Genomic DNA, 10936 nt, shown 5'->3' with positions numbered 1-10936 from the left:
GGGACAAGTTATTGTTTTCGAAAAAATCCCAGCTCTCTTTCCCCCTCCCCTTTTTCAGGCTTATTGGAAATGTCAGATTGTAAAGTTCGGAAAAATTTTGATTGGTAAGAAAACTATAAAGATTGGTAAATAAACTAATCGCTGACGACTACCCAATTTCTACATTATGCACTTGCACGTTTTGGATTCCTGGCTAATAAGAATGGCTAAACTACATGAGAAAAATCGAAATGTTCATAATGCTTTTATTTTAATAAGACATAAACAGTTAGTTTTTTTTAATATTAGCGTGCCTTGGTGATTTATATACATTCGTAACCTTTTAACAAACAAAAATAATCAACTGTTTATATTCGAATGGGTGTCGGGTTTGATAGAATATATGGTAGTTCGCCAGGCTCATAATTAGTCCTCGAATGCTTTCAAGAGCATCTTCTTCAACATTGCTTTGTCCATCTCAACCACAAGTCTCACATTTGGCTTCCTGGCCAGCACTTTACGCCAGTCAACAACCATCTGACCTCTGGTCATGTGACCATGCAATTCCACAGTTGCGTACACGTCATGGCTTTTTGTGATGACGTCATTATCAAGTGCGCACGCCATTGCCATCTCGTCTGCCATCTCGTACTTCCGGTCTTCTTTCTTGCATTCCGTTACTATGGCAAGTTCCAGTGTCTTCATGAGCTCGCATTTTGCCGACGGAAAGCTTCTCAATTCTTCATGAACCTCCTGGAATACAGAACAGACATACAACAGGTTTTTCGTCCGTGCTGGTGAAGGACAAAGCGAACAAGGTTCTTGTCATCACTGTCTCCATGTACAAAGTCACCTCTGTCGTCTAACTGACAACTAATAATGCAAAACATTGTGACTTATTGAATGAGCCAGTGAGTCAGTTTATAAAGTGAGTGAGTATGGTTTTAAGCCGCGTTTAGCAGTATTCTAGAATATCACGGCGGGGACACCAGAAATGGGCTTCAAATCCCGGTCTTCGGCGTGACGAGCGAACGCTTTAAGCACCAGGCTACCACACAGCCCCGGTTATATCAAGGGGACGCGAACAATGGGATTCACACATTTGGTCTGTATGAGTGAATGTAGCTTGTAGAAGTAAACGAGTGAGTGAATGTTGTTTTGCTGCACAGTCAGCAATCATCTGGCTTGGTATGGTATAGCATTCCAGCCATATCATGTTGTACCGAGAGTGGGAAGAGAATCTGGGCATTCGGCGTGACGAGCGATATACCCACGGAACGAAGGTTATGACATACCCTTGGAAAAATGGTAAAAAGTATTGGCTTGTTAAGATCTACCCACGAAAAGAAAGTCAAAAGTAGTGGATTGTTGGGAACTTCCTGGGAAACAGAAGGTCAAAAGTAGTGGATTGTTACGACCTTCGTAGGGAAAGCAGGTCAAAAGTAGTGGATTGTTAAGACCTACGTAGGGTAAGAAGGTCAAAATTAGTGGATTGTAAAAACATACGTAGGGTAAGAAGGTCAAAAGTATTGAATTGTTAAGACCTACGTAGGGAAAGAAGGTAAAAAGTAGTGGATTGTTGAGACCTACGTTGGGAAAGAAGGTCAAAACTAGTGGATTGTTAAGACCTACGTAAAGAAAGAAGGTCAAAACTATTGGATTGTAAAGACCTACCCACGGAAAGGTCAAAAGTATTGGATTGTTAGGCCCTTCCTTGGGAAAAGAACGTCAAAAGTATTGGATTGTAAGGACCTACCCAGGGAAAGAAGGTCAAAAGTATTGGATTGTTTGGCCTTTCTTTGGGAAAGGAAGGTCAAAAGTATGGGATTGTCAAGATCTACCAAAAGGAAAGATCAAAAGTATTGGATTTTTCAAACCTACCCACGGAATGAAAATCAAAAGTACTGGATTGTAAACAACTACCCAGGGAAAGAAGGTCAAAACTATTGGATTGTAAAGACCTACCCACGGAAAGGTCAAAAGTATTGGATTGTAAAGACCTACCCAGGCAAAGAAGATCATACGTATTAGATTGTTAAAACCTACCCAGGGAAAGAAACAGTCCAGACAGAGCTCCCAACAGGTCAGCGTGATGGGGCATCCCAGGGAGTTCAGCACGATGTAGGCAGCTTCTGGGTCACTGTAAAAGTTGAACTCCCCACTCGGTGTGACGTTGCCTTCACCTGTAAAATGTGTTTGGATTAAGTATTTTTATATCTATAACCAAAGCTTCTCATGCATTGTGAAAGAAAACGTATATTTACCGAGTGACCAGGTCACAATGGTGGCTCGATTGATCGCAAGAATGTGTAACCCTTTCCTGTATATATTTAGTTGTTAGTAGTAGGACTCATGTGGGATAAGGTCCATTGAGTCATATAATTCTGTACAATTAGCAATATTCCAGCAATATCACTGCGGGGGACACCAGAAGTTGACTTCACACATTGTAACCATGTGGGGCAGAGAACCCGGGCATTCAGAGTGACGAGCGTACGCTTTAACCACTATTGACCACTGAAGTATTTCATTCTTTCTATGATGATTTTATCGTCATAACTTAGCTGTTGTTAAAAATATTGAAAAATTCAAATTTCATGAACAGTTCCACATTTTATGTTCAAGAACACAAAGCTAACAAGTTGTTCTACTTTCACCCCAGACTGTTTAACTAAATATTCTGTAACTAAGCATACCTTTTTGTCTCCACACACAAAGATTAAAGTGTTATAAAATCAACAAAATAGTTATTTTTTAAAAAGCATATCAATTAGCCCATATTTTGGTAAAGTGACCGTCTGTATTGACTGCAGATGCAGGTGAGCTACAGTGCATTATGTGTGGTACGTACTCACCTTTATAATTGCCACCCATGATGAAACAGTCTTTCAATCTGCTGCCGAACTGGTTGTCCATCCGAATAGCCATCGAAATATTCGTCAGTGGTCCGAGAGCTACCAGACTGATTTCCCCTGGAAATGAACTCTTTGAGCACTATTTCAGTGATAAAATTTCAGGCATTAAATACTTACTTTTTTTACACAAATTGTGTGAATGGCGGGTGCTACCGGTATCGTAGGACACGCTTACCCTTTTCGCGAACACCCGGTCTCATCACTGATTTTTCGTGGTCCATTTATTTAATTTTCACAGCTATTTTGCCCTTTACGCCAAATGGAATCTGTTTCGGCGGATAATCTAGACTGGTTCATCTCCTGCATTGACAATTTATATTCACATCTAATTGGATCTGAAGGTGGAAACCCGATTATGGTCCTTTACGTGGTGACTTGAATAACACACCAGACGTTTAGAGTTCTGTTTTTCTGTTTTAATGTTGCCTGAAGTCTCCCAAGACGATGACAAACATTTTGACAAATTATTTTATTATCGTTTTTAAGTTTAAGGGATCCGTAAACCAAATACTTAATAAATATTAGGCACTAGTTATACATGGAAGTGGCGTATAGACGAGTATGTGTGCAGATTTACAACGGATGCAGATGGCTCTATCCTAGTTTTCAGTTGTTGCACAATGTATGTGCTGTGTCCATGGCTTTGGTACCTGGGTATTGTTTGGTAATGTCAATCAGTGCTTGTACAGCGTGTTTGGCCTGGATCCGGTCTCGACTGGGTGGGTCGGGGTCAGGAACGTCTCCAAACCCATCCTTGCCGTGATAGTTGTATTCATCGGGTTTCTCCCAGCCAAGCAACATGTCCTCACAGCCCCTGTAGATCGGGATCTGGTGGACGATAAGAAATGTATTACATGTCCTCACAGCCTCTGTAGATCGGGATCTGGTGGCAGACAAGAAATGTATTACATGTCCTCACAGCCTCTGTAGAGCGGGATCTGGTGGACGATAAGAAATGTATTTCATATCCTCACAGCCTCTGTAGATCGGGATCTGGTGGACGATAAGAAATGTATTACATGTCCTCACAGCCTCTGTAGATCGGGATCTGGTGGACGATAAGAAACGTATTACATGTCCTCGCAGCCTCTGTAGATCGGGATCTGGTGGACGATAAGAAATGTATTACATGTCCTCACAGCCTCTGTAGATCGGGATCTGGTGGCAGATAAGAAATGTATTTCATATCCTCACAGCTTCTGTAGATCTGGATCTGGTGGACGATAAGAAATGTATTACATGTCCTCGCAGCCTCTGTAGATCGGGATCTGGTGGACGATAAGAAATGTATTCCATATCCTCACAGCCTCTGTAGATCGGGATCTGGTGGACAATAAGAAATGTATTACATGTCCTCACAGCCTCTGTAGATCGGGATCTGGTGGCAGATAAGAAATGTATTACATGTCCTCACAGCCTCTGTAGATCGGGATCTGGTGGCAGATAAGAAATGTATTACATGTCCTCACAGCCTCTGTAGATCGGGATCTGGTGGATGATAAGAAACGTATTACATGTCCTCGCAGCCTCTGTAGATCGGGATCTGGTGGACGATAAGAAATGTATTACATGTCCTCACAGCCTCTGTAGATCGGGATCTGGTGGCAGATAAGAAATGTATTACATATCCTCACAGCTTCTGTAGATCTGGATCTGGTGGACGATAAGAAATGTATTACATGTCCTCGCAGCCTCTGTAGATCGGGATCTGGTGGACGATAAGAAATGTATTACATATCCTCACAGCCTCTGTAGATCGGGATCTGGTGGCAGATAAGAAATGTATTACATGTCCTCACAGCCTCTGTAGATTGGGATCCGGTGGCAGATAATAAATGTATTACATGTCCTCACAGCCTCTGTAGATCGGGATCTGGTGGACGATAAGAAATGTATTACATATCCTCACAGCCTCTGTAGATCGGGATCTGGTGGCAGATAAGAAATGTATTACATGTCCTCACAGCCTCTGTAGATTGGGATCTGGTGGCAGATAAGAAATGTATTACATGTCCAAGTCTAAAAATAGAAACACCCACACACATATCAGTTAACCTTAAAAACAAATAATAATAAGTCAATTGTGATAAAGTGATAAACATACGCAACACATGTGCGTCATTTTTCAATTTCAGTTAATTATTAAATATCATGCGCCCTATTGTAGTGCTACATAATTTCAGTCCTTGATTGTGTGCTTCATGCTTTCAGGGGCGTAGATGTAAAACATTGTTTAAAAATTAAAGTGAGTGGGTATGGTTTTACGCCTATTTAGCAATACTCCAGCAATATCACGGCGGGGGACACAAAAAATGGGCTTCACACATTGTACCCATGTCGGGAATCGAACCCGGGTCTTCGGGGTGACGAGCGAACGCTTTAACCACTAGGCTACCCGACCGCCCCTTTAAAACATAAGGTAAATATGAAACCACAGCAAAGTACAAAATACCTGTCGGTTTCCTTTGCCTTATATGGCAAGAATCAAACAATGGACTCAGGTTTTAGCCGAGATTTCTTATAATCATGCTTTTATTTCTCAGAAGAGATCATTAATCATATTGATCTAAACTTGAGATCCAATGTATTGACGGGTGATAGGAGAACGTCTGTAGTCAACAGACGGTGCGCCGTGCCATAAGCTTACGTTTTTGGTGACAGGTGAGGGGGAATGCGGTTTTAACGTCGGGTTCAAGGTTAGTTCACTCATATCGCGAATTCCATGGACGCGCGTGTATATTCCGGACTTAACTAACTTGGAGCTTATTTATCTTAAAACGAGGATTGTCAATCACAAGATTTGTAAGCACTTGCCTCCAATCTGTCCGCCGCCTTTAGAAGTCGGAGAAGGTTTGAGGTCACCTGTGCTGCAGTAGCGTTGCCCTTGACCGTGGTCAGAGCAACGACATCGACGTCAGACGCCGCTAGACACATCAGTATAGCTTGGGCGTCATCGATGCCGGCGTCTGTGTCGATGATGAACTTCCTTCTGGTGAGGTCATCAGCCGCCATGGTAGACTAAACGACAAAAAAGAATCTGATGATAAGGGGGAGATAACCACAAACGCCTCTGTGGCGTGCTATTTTTCAAGTCCTTATTTCTTCCACCTTTTTTCAGGGCCAAGTGGGGTGGGCTGAGTTGGTCTGTATTTGATTCCATGGTACGACCCCATGCTTGTCATCATCCAATCCATGCTCGATTGTTTCACCAAGGTCGTAAACCTCAACGCCTTGTGTGACCTGGTTTCCTCCTAATGTAAGCTGACAAGCCTTGATATTGTATTTTTGGTTTGTTGTTTTACGCCGCACTCAGCAATATTCCAGCTATATGACGGCGGTCTGTAAATAATTGAGTCTGGACCAGGCAATCCAGTGATTTACATCATGAACATCGATCCACGCATTTGGGATCGATGACATGCATCAACCAAGTCAGCGGGCCTGACCACCCGACAGTCGCCTTTTACGACAAGCATAGTCACCTTTTACGGCAAGCATGGGATGCTGAAGACCTTTTCTACCCCGGAATCTTCCTTGATATTGTAACTTAACTTACATGCCAAGTGGCTACTTTAGGGCTCTCACTCCCTCAAATGTTTATTTTATGTCCTTTCTTTGCACAAAACGGTATCGTCTAAAAATATTGAACTCGAAAAACTAAATTAAGTGTCTTCAGGGTTTGCTTTTAAAAATAAACCCTGTAAGTTGACATCAACCGTCAGCTTTGTCTCAACTATTAATACGGCGCCTGTAAATACACACACCTGGGTCAGGCAAACCAGTGGTTGATAGCATGAGCACAATACACGCAGTCGGTTTGCGATGACGCCATCAGCAAGTAAACGGCAACCCATGTTTGCTGTAAAAGGCGACTATGCTTGTCGTAAGAGGCGACTAACGGGATCGGGTGGTCAGGCTCGTTGACTTGGTTGATGCATGTCATTGTATCCCAATTGTGTGGATCAATGCGCATGATGTCAACCACTGGATTGTCTGGTCCAGACTCGATTATTCACTGACCGCCGTCATATAGCTGGAATACTGCTGAGTGTGGCGTTAAACAACAAACCAAAACCTAGTCAGATCTAAAATGTGTTAGCTAGTATGCTGTAGGTAATAACGTTGTCTTTTGGACCAGCATTAACACTATGATAATACCACATGTCAACTGACTTGTGGGGCGGTCGGGTAACGTGGTTATAGCGGGTTCGATTCCCGATATGGGTACAATGTGGGAAGCCCATTTCTTGTGTCCCCCGCCGTGATATTGCTAGAATATTGCTAAAAGCGGTGTAAAACCATGCTCACTCACTCAACTGACTTGAAACTGAAGTTAATATTATTTTATGATTATATATTCGTTCATAATACATATACACTGGAAATAAGATCTTCTAACAATTAGATTTACATCAAAATAAAACCTTTTAACCGTGAATCAATAAACTTTTACACATTATGACACGGCATTAACACTAAAATAGAAGACATGAGTCATCTGTTGGCTCATTCGTCCTTATCACAGCGCTCGCGATCGCCTGTTTTCGCCAGTCATGAATGGTAGTTATATAGATATCTCGGTTGTGACGTACAGCACAACTGGCACGTGAGATCTGACTTGGGTGACTTGATGAAAGCATCCATGCAAAATTCAAGACGGCATGGGGGATTAGTATTTGGGTTAGCATGCAAAATAGGGATTGCGTTCATTACCTAAGACGACCCAGCATTCGGAAAGCGTGGAAGAAATGCATGTCGTCTGCTGGTGAAAGTCCATTCTTTTCACGTGGTGGTGATGGGAAGTTTGTTTGCTTGTTTTTTAATGCCGCACGCAGTAATATTCCAGCTATATGACTGCGGTCTGTAAATAATCGGGCCTGGACCAGACAATCCAGTCATTGACAAAATGAGCATCGTCCTACGATGACATGCATCAACCATGTCAGCGAGCCTGACCACCCCGATCCCATCAGTCGCCTCTTACGACAAGCATGGGTTGCTGAAGACGGTGAGTTTAATACATGTGGAAGGCAAAATGCACTTCATTCTCCGATAGTTTATCATGCATGATTTTAAAACAGAATAGCGCGCACGTCTCACCTTTGAATGATATATCCCTGACTCAGACGCTGCCAACGACGCGGTCTCAACGTTCGAGGTTTACCGTATCTCCTCCAGTAAACGATGTGACAATGAGGTGACGTGAGCGGAAATGGGGTTCAACGTCGCGTTCAAGAATACTGCACGAAAATGCCTGTACTAGTCTGGACTAATGCCAGTTTTATAGTGCTAGCAGACAAAGATACCATGCCGCAGTTTAAAACAAGTAGAGATTGCTGCAGAGCATCAATAGCTCCCCGCAATATAATGTTATGTGCAGAGGAAATAAGTGTAAGCTATGGGAGGATAGAATTTGTGTTAAGTACAAATTGGTTGTTATTAATGTACTTATCTTTGGAAAGCACAATAAAAGAAACAGTGTCTTTAATTGGTCAGCACAAAGAAAACCCAGGCAAGAAAACTGGGCCTGTCAGGCAAAACTTGATATATACCCACTATTAGTACCAATAAAAAAAAATCCTGTATAGATAACACAACAAATGTCATTCTAAAGCATGCTTTTGCAGCAAATATCAATATTTCTGGTCAAAATGTTGGTTGGGTTAAATAAGGCAAACTTTTAAAATAGTAAACACAAAAAATGTAATGAATCCACTCTAAATATACTTCAGTTGAATGTAAAAATTCACGCAATCATTAATGGATTCCCATTTATCTAGCAGCAAGTTAGGAACATACAGTTTGGTCACGTTATCTATAAATTTTGAGAATTATCTTACATATTGTAAAAACAAAGGCCATAGGTCACTTTTCTCAAAACTTCGTTTAAGTAATCAATCACAAACTAAAAATTGAAAAAATTGTAGATATTCAAAAACACCAACCCCATTTGAACAACGTCTCTGTGAAACATGTGATGTCTCAGAAGATGAACAACACTACGCACTGTCTTACATAATACAACCAAGAAAGAGAATCACAAATAATCCCCAATCATGATAAAGAATTTGGTACACTCTGTTAAAAGGAGCAGATTCTTAATAAGTTTACCAACAGTTATCCAGAAACAACTTCCAAGATCTGTTAACATATCAACAATTACAAACAAATTCCTTGTACATGTATGTACAACATTACCATAGTTTTGCTCAATTCTCATATTGTTTCCATATAATTATAATACACTTGTTTTGAAATAAAATTCTTATAATGTACCTCCTTTGAATGTTGAATGTTCCTGTGTTTTTTAATTGTCGTTTATTGTGCATGTATTTTGTAGTTTGTGATTGTGTAATATTGCCACTGTTTCTTCATGGAATGTTCCGCAATACATATCTCATCTAAAACATCTTTGCTGTATAATAATTTCTTACAGTTGTTTACTGGGGCATGGTTGGCCCAGTCGCCGAAGGCGCTGCAATTCGCTATGCAGAGTTGTGTCCCTTGGGCACGCCAGAAACCTATGACAGTGTGTTTGAATCTCGGTTCGCCCCGATTTTGTTGTCAGCACAAAACCCTTGCTCGTTGGTTTCACCAAAGTGGTGAACGTCTAAGACCTGCATCACTTCAGACTTTCCTCCCACATCAAGCTGACACGGAATACTATTCAAGACGGTGTTAAACCCAACTACCTCACTCACTCTTGTGTATGGTTCCGTTTGGTTAACTTGGTTTGTGTTGTGATTGCTTCCGGCTTAGATTTGAAATTTGTTTAGAAGAATGTTACTATGTTCAACCTAAACATCGTGAAGATATCATGCAACTGTATTATCTTTTTGGAAAATAATTGCAAACTACAGACCAACCTGTTGATTTCCTATGTATCCAGAAGCTAAGAACATATACGGGTGTATGATCTCTGCTGGAAGTTAATTTTTGGGGGGGTCAAAGCAATAAACCATGCAGAAACGTAAACCGCCGCATGAAACGGTATGTACCATACATTACATACAGTGAAGTATTTAAAACAATGCTGTGCTCAACTGTGCACAGCAAGCGCCATACATGTGATTATGAAGACATCTAATAAAAAATTTCTCATATCAAACCCGTTGTTTTACATGTGTTGTTTATTGAACAAAGTCATACTTTATAGAAGCTTGTTATTTAATCGTGTTGAACAATATGTTGCAATAGCAGTGTGAAAATTGAGTGCGCGTGACAGGCTTGGCCTAAATTCCTTCCTTGAACGTTTCTCGATGGCTGCCTGAATAACATACGATACATTGCTAAAGGTAGTGCGCAATTGAGCTGTTCGGGTAAGGGAGATAATCACTCACTCTTTAGTGATACAGCTTGAATAAGATACGATGTACAGCAATGCAGGTCAGTGCGTGACTTATCACTTCTATACTACGCCTGTAGCTAAAGGAGATAATCGCTCAATGCTCAATAGTTTATTCTTACAAAATATAGACCGGTTAACTTTAGCGAAATGGGATCATTTTTAGCTTTTTCAAAAACAAAATGAACAAATTTCATGGGTTATCAGCATTACGAAAAGTGACTAAGTCTCAGAATAGCAAGACGATTTTGAAGTATCTCTTATTGCATGAAAAGATAAACATCAACATTTCACATGATTTGTATGTTTCGTTTCGGTAACTGCGTGGCTTGAAATTTCAAAGAAACCAACATGTCGACTTACATGCCACAAAATTAACCTCTCCCGTATACTTCCCCGTCTTAAGGGCGGGGAAGAATGAATGCCCAACTCAGACACAGTATACCGACTCCGAGCCGACCAGTCCTTGTTTCATCAGGGCCAAGATTTTCGAACACGATCGTAACTTGCTACGTGTTGTCATTTACTCGTATTGAACATGCATATGTGCAAAAGTGCGGAAATTCGTGCAAATTCTCACCTTCGAGCAGGGCCTACCTTTAGAATCCTGGGCCTAGATTTTCGAAACGATCGTAGCTAAGATAAATCTTAACAAGTTACGTTCAAAGATAAGATATCTTAAGGTTAAGATAAGATA

General features: G+C 41.1%; 1 protein-coding gene across 3 annotated transcripts; it reads right to left on the bottom strand.

Annotated features, from left to right (window-relative positions):
• Positions 1–228: 228 nt before the first annotated feature.
• Positions 229–10880, bottom strand: LOC124148986 (probable uridine nucleosidase 2). Of its 3 annotated transcripts, none has more exons than XM_048389556.1 (6): positions 10820–10880; positions 5709–5912; positions 3545–3722; positions 2835–2951; positions 2026–2162; positions 229–732 (listed from the first exon to the last, which is right to left on the bottom strand). In XM_048389556.1, exons 2-6 carry the CDS (start codon positions 5904–5906, stop codon positions 406–408), a joined length of 957 nt encoding a protein of 318 aa, XP_048245513.1. In that variant the 5' UTR covers positions 5907–5912; positions 10820–10880; the 3' UTR covers positions 229–405. The 3 variants fall into 3 exon arrangements, with proteins under 3 accessions (XP_048245513.1, XP_048245514.1, XP_046376263.2); XM_048389557.1 differs by having other exon boundaries at positions 10837–10856; XM_046520307.2 differs by lacking the exon at positions 10820–10880 and adding an exon at positions 7995–8097.
• Positions 10881–10936: the final 56 nt, after the last annotated feature.

This window comes from Haliotis rufescens, unplaced genomic scaffold (genome assembly GCF_023055435.1).
Source record: "Haliotis rufescens isolate VD_foot unplaced genomic scaffold, xgHalRufe1.0.p SCAF_8, whole genome shotgun sequence".
In the NCBI taxonomy this organism is placed as follows: domain Eukaryota; kingdom Metazoa; phylum Mollusca; class Gastropoda; order Lepetellida; family Haliotidae; genus Haliotis; species Haliotis rufescens.
The sequence above is the reverse complement of the archived record's forward strand: the minus strand, read 5'-3'. Positions and strand labels throughout refer to the sequence as shown.

Bases quoted from the DNA above. Each gene is read 5' to 3' on its own strand.
- LOC124148986 (XM_048389556.1), bottom strand. From the start codon at position 5,906: ATGGCGGCTGATGACCTCACCAGAAGGAAGTTCATCATCGACACAGAC. The intron at 3,723-5,708 runs GCAAGTGCTTAC...ATCGTCCACCAG, and splicing joins AGGCGGCGGACAGATTGGAG to ATCCCGATCTACAGGGGCTG. The intron at 2,163-2,834 runs GTGAGTACGTAC...CACATTTTACAG, and splicing joins CATGGGTGGCAATTATAAAG to GTGAAGGCAACGTCACACCG.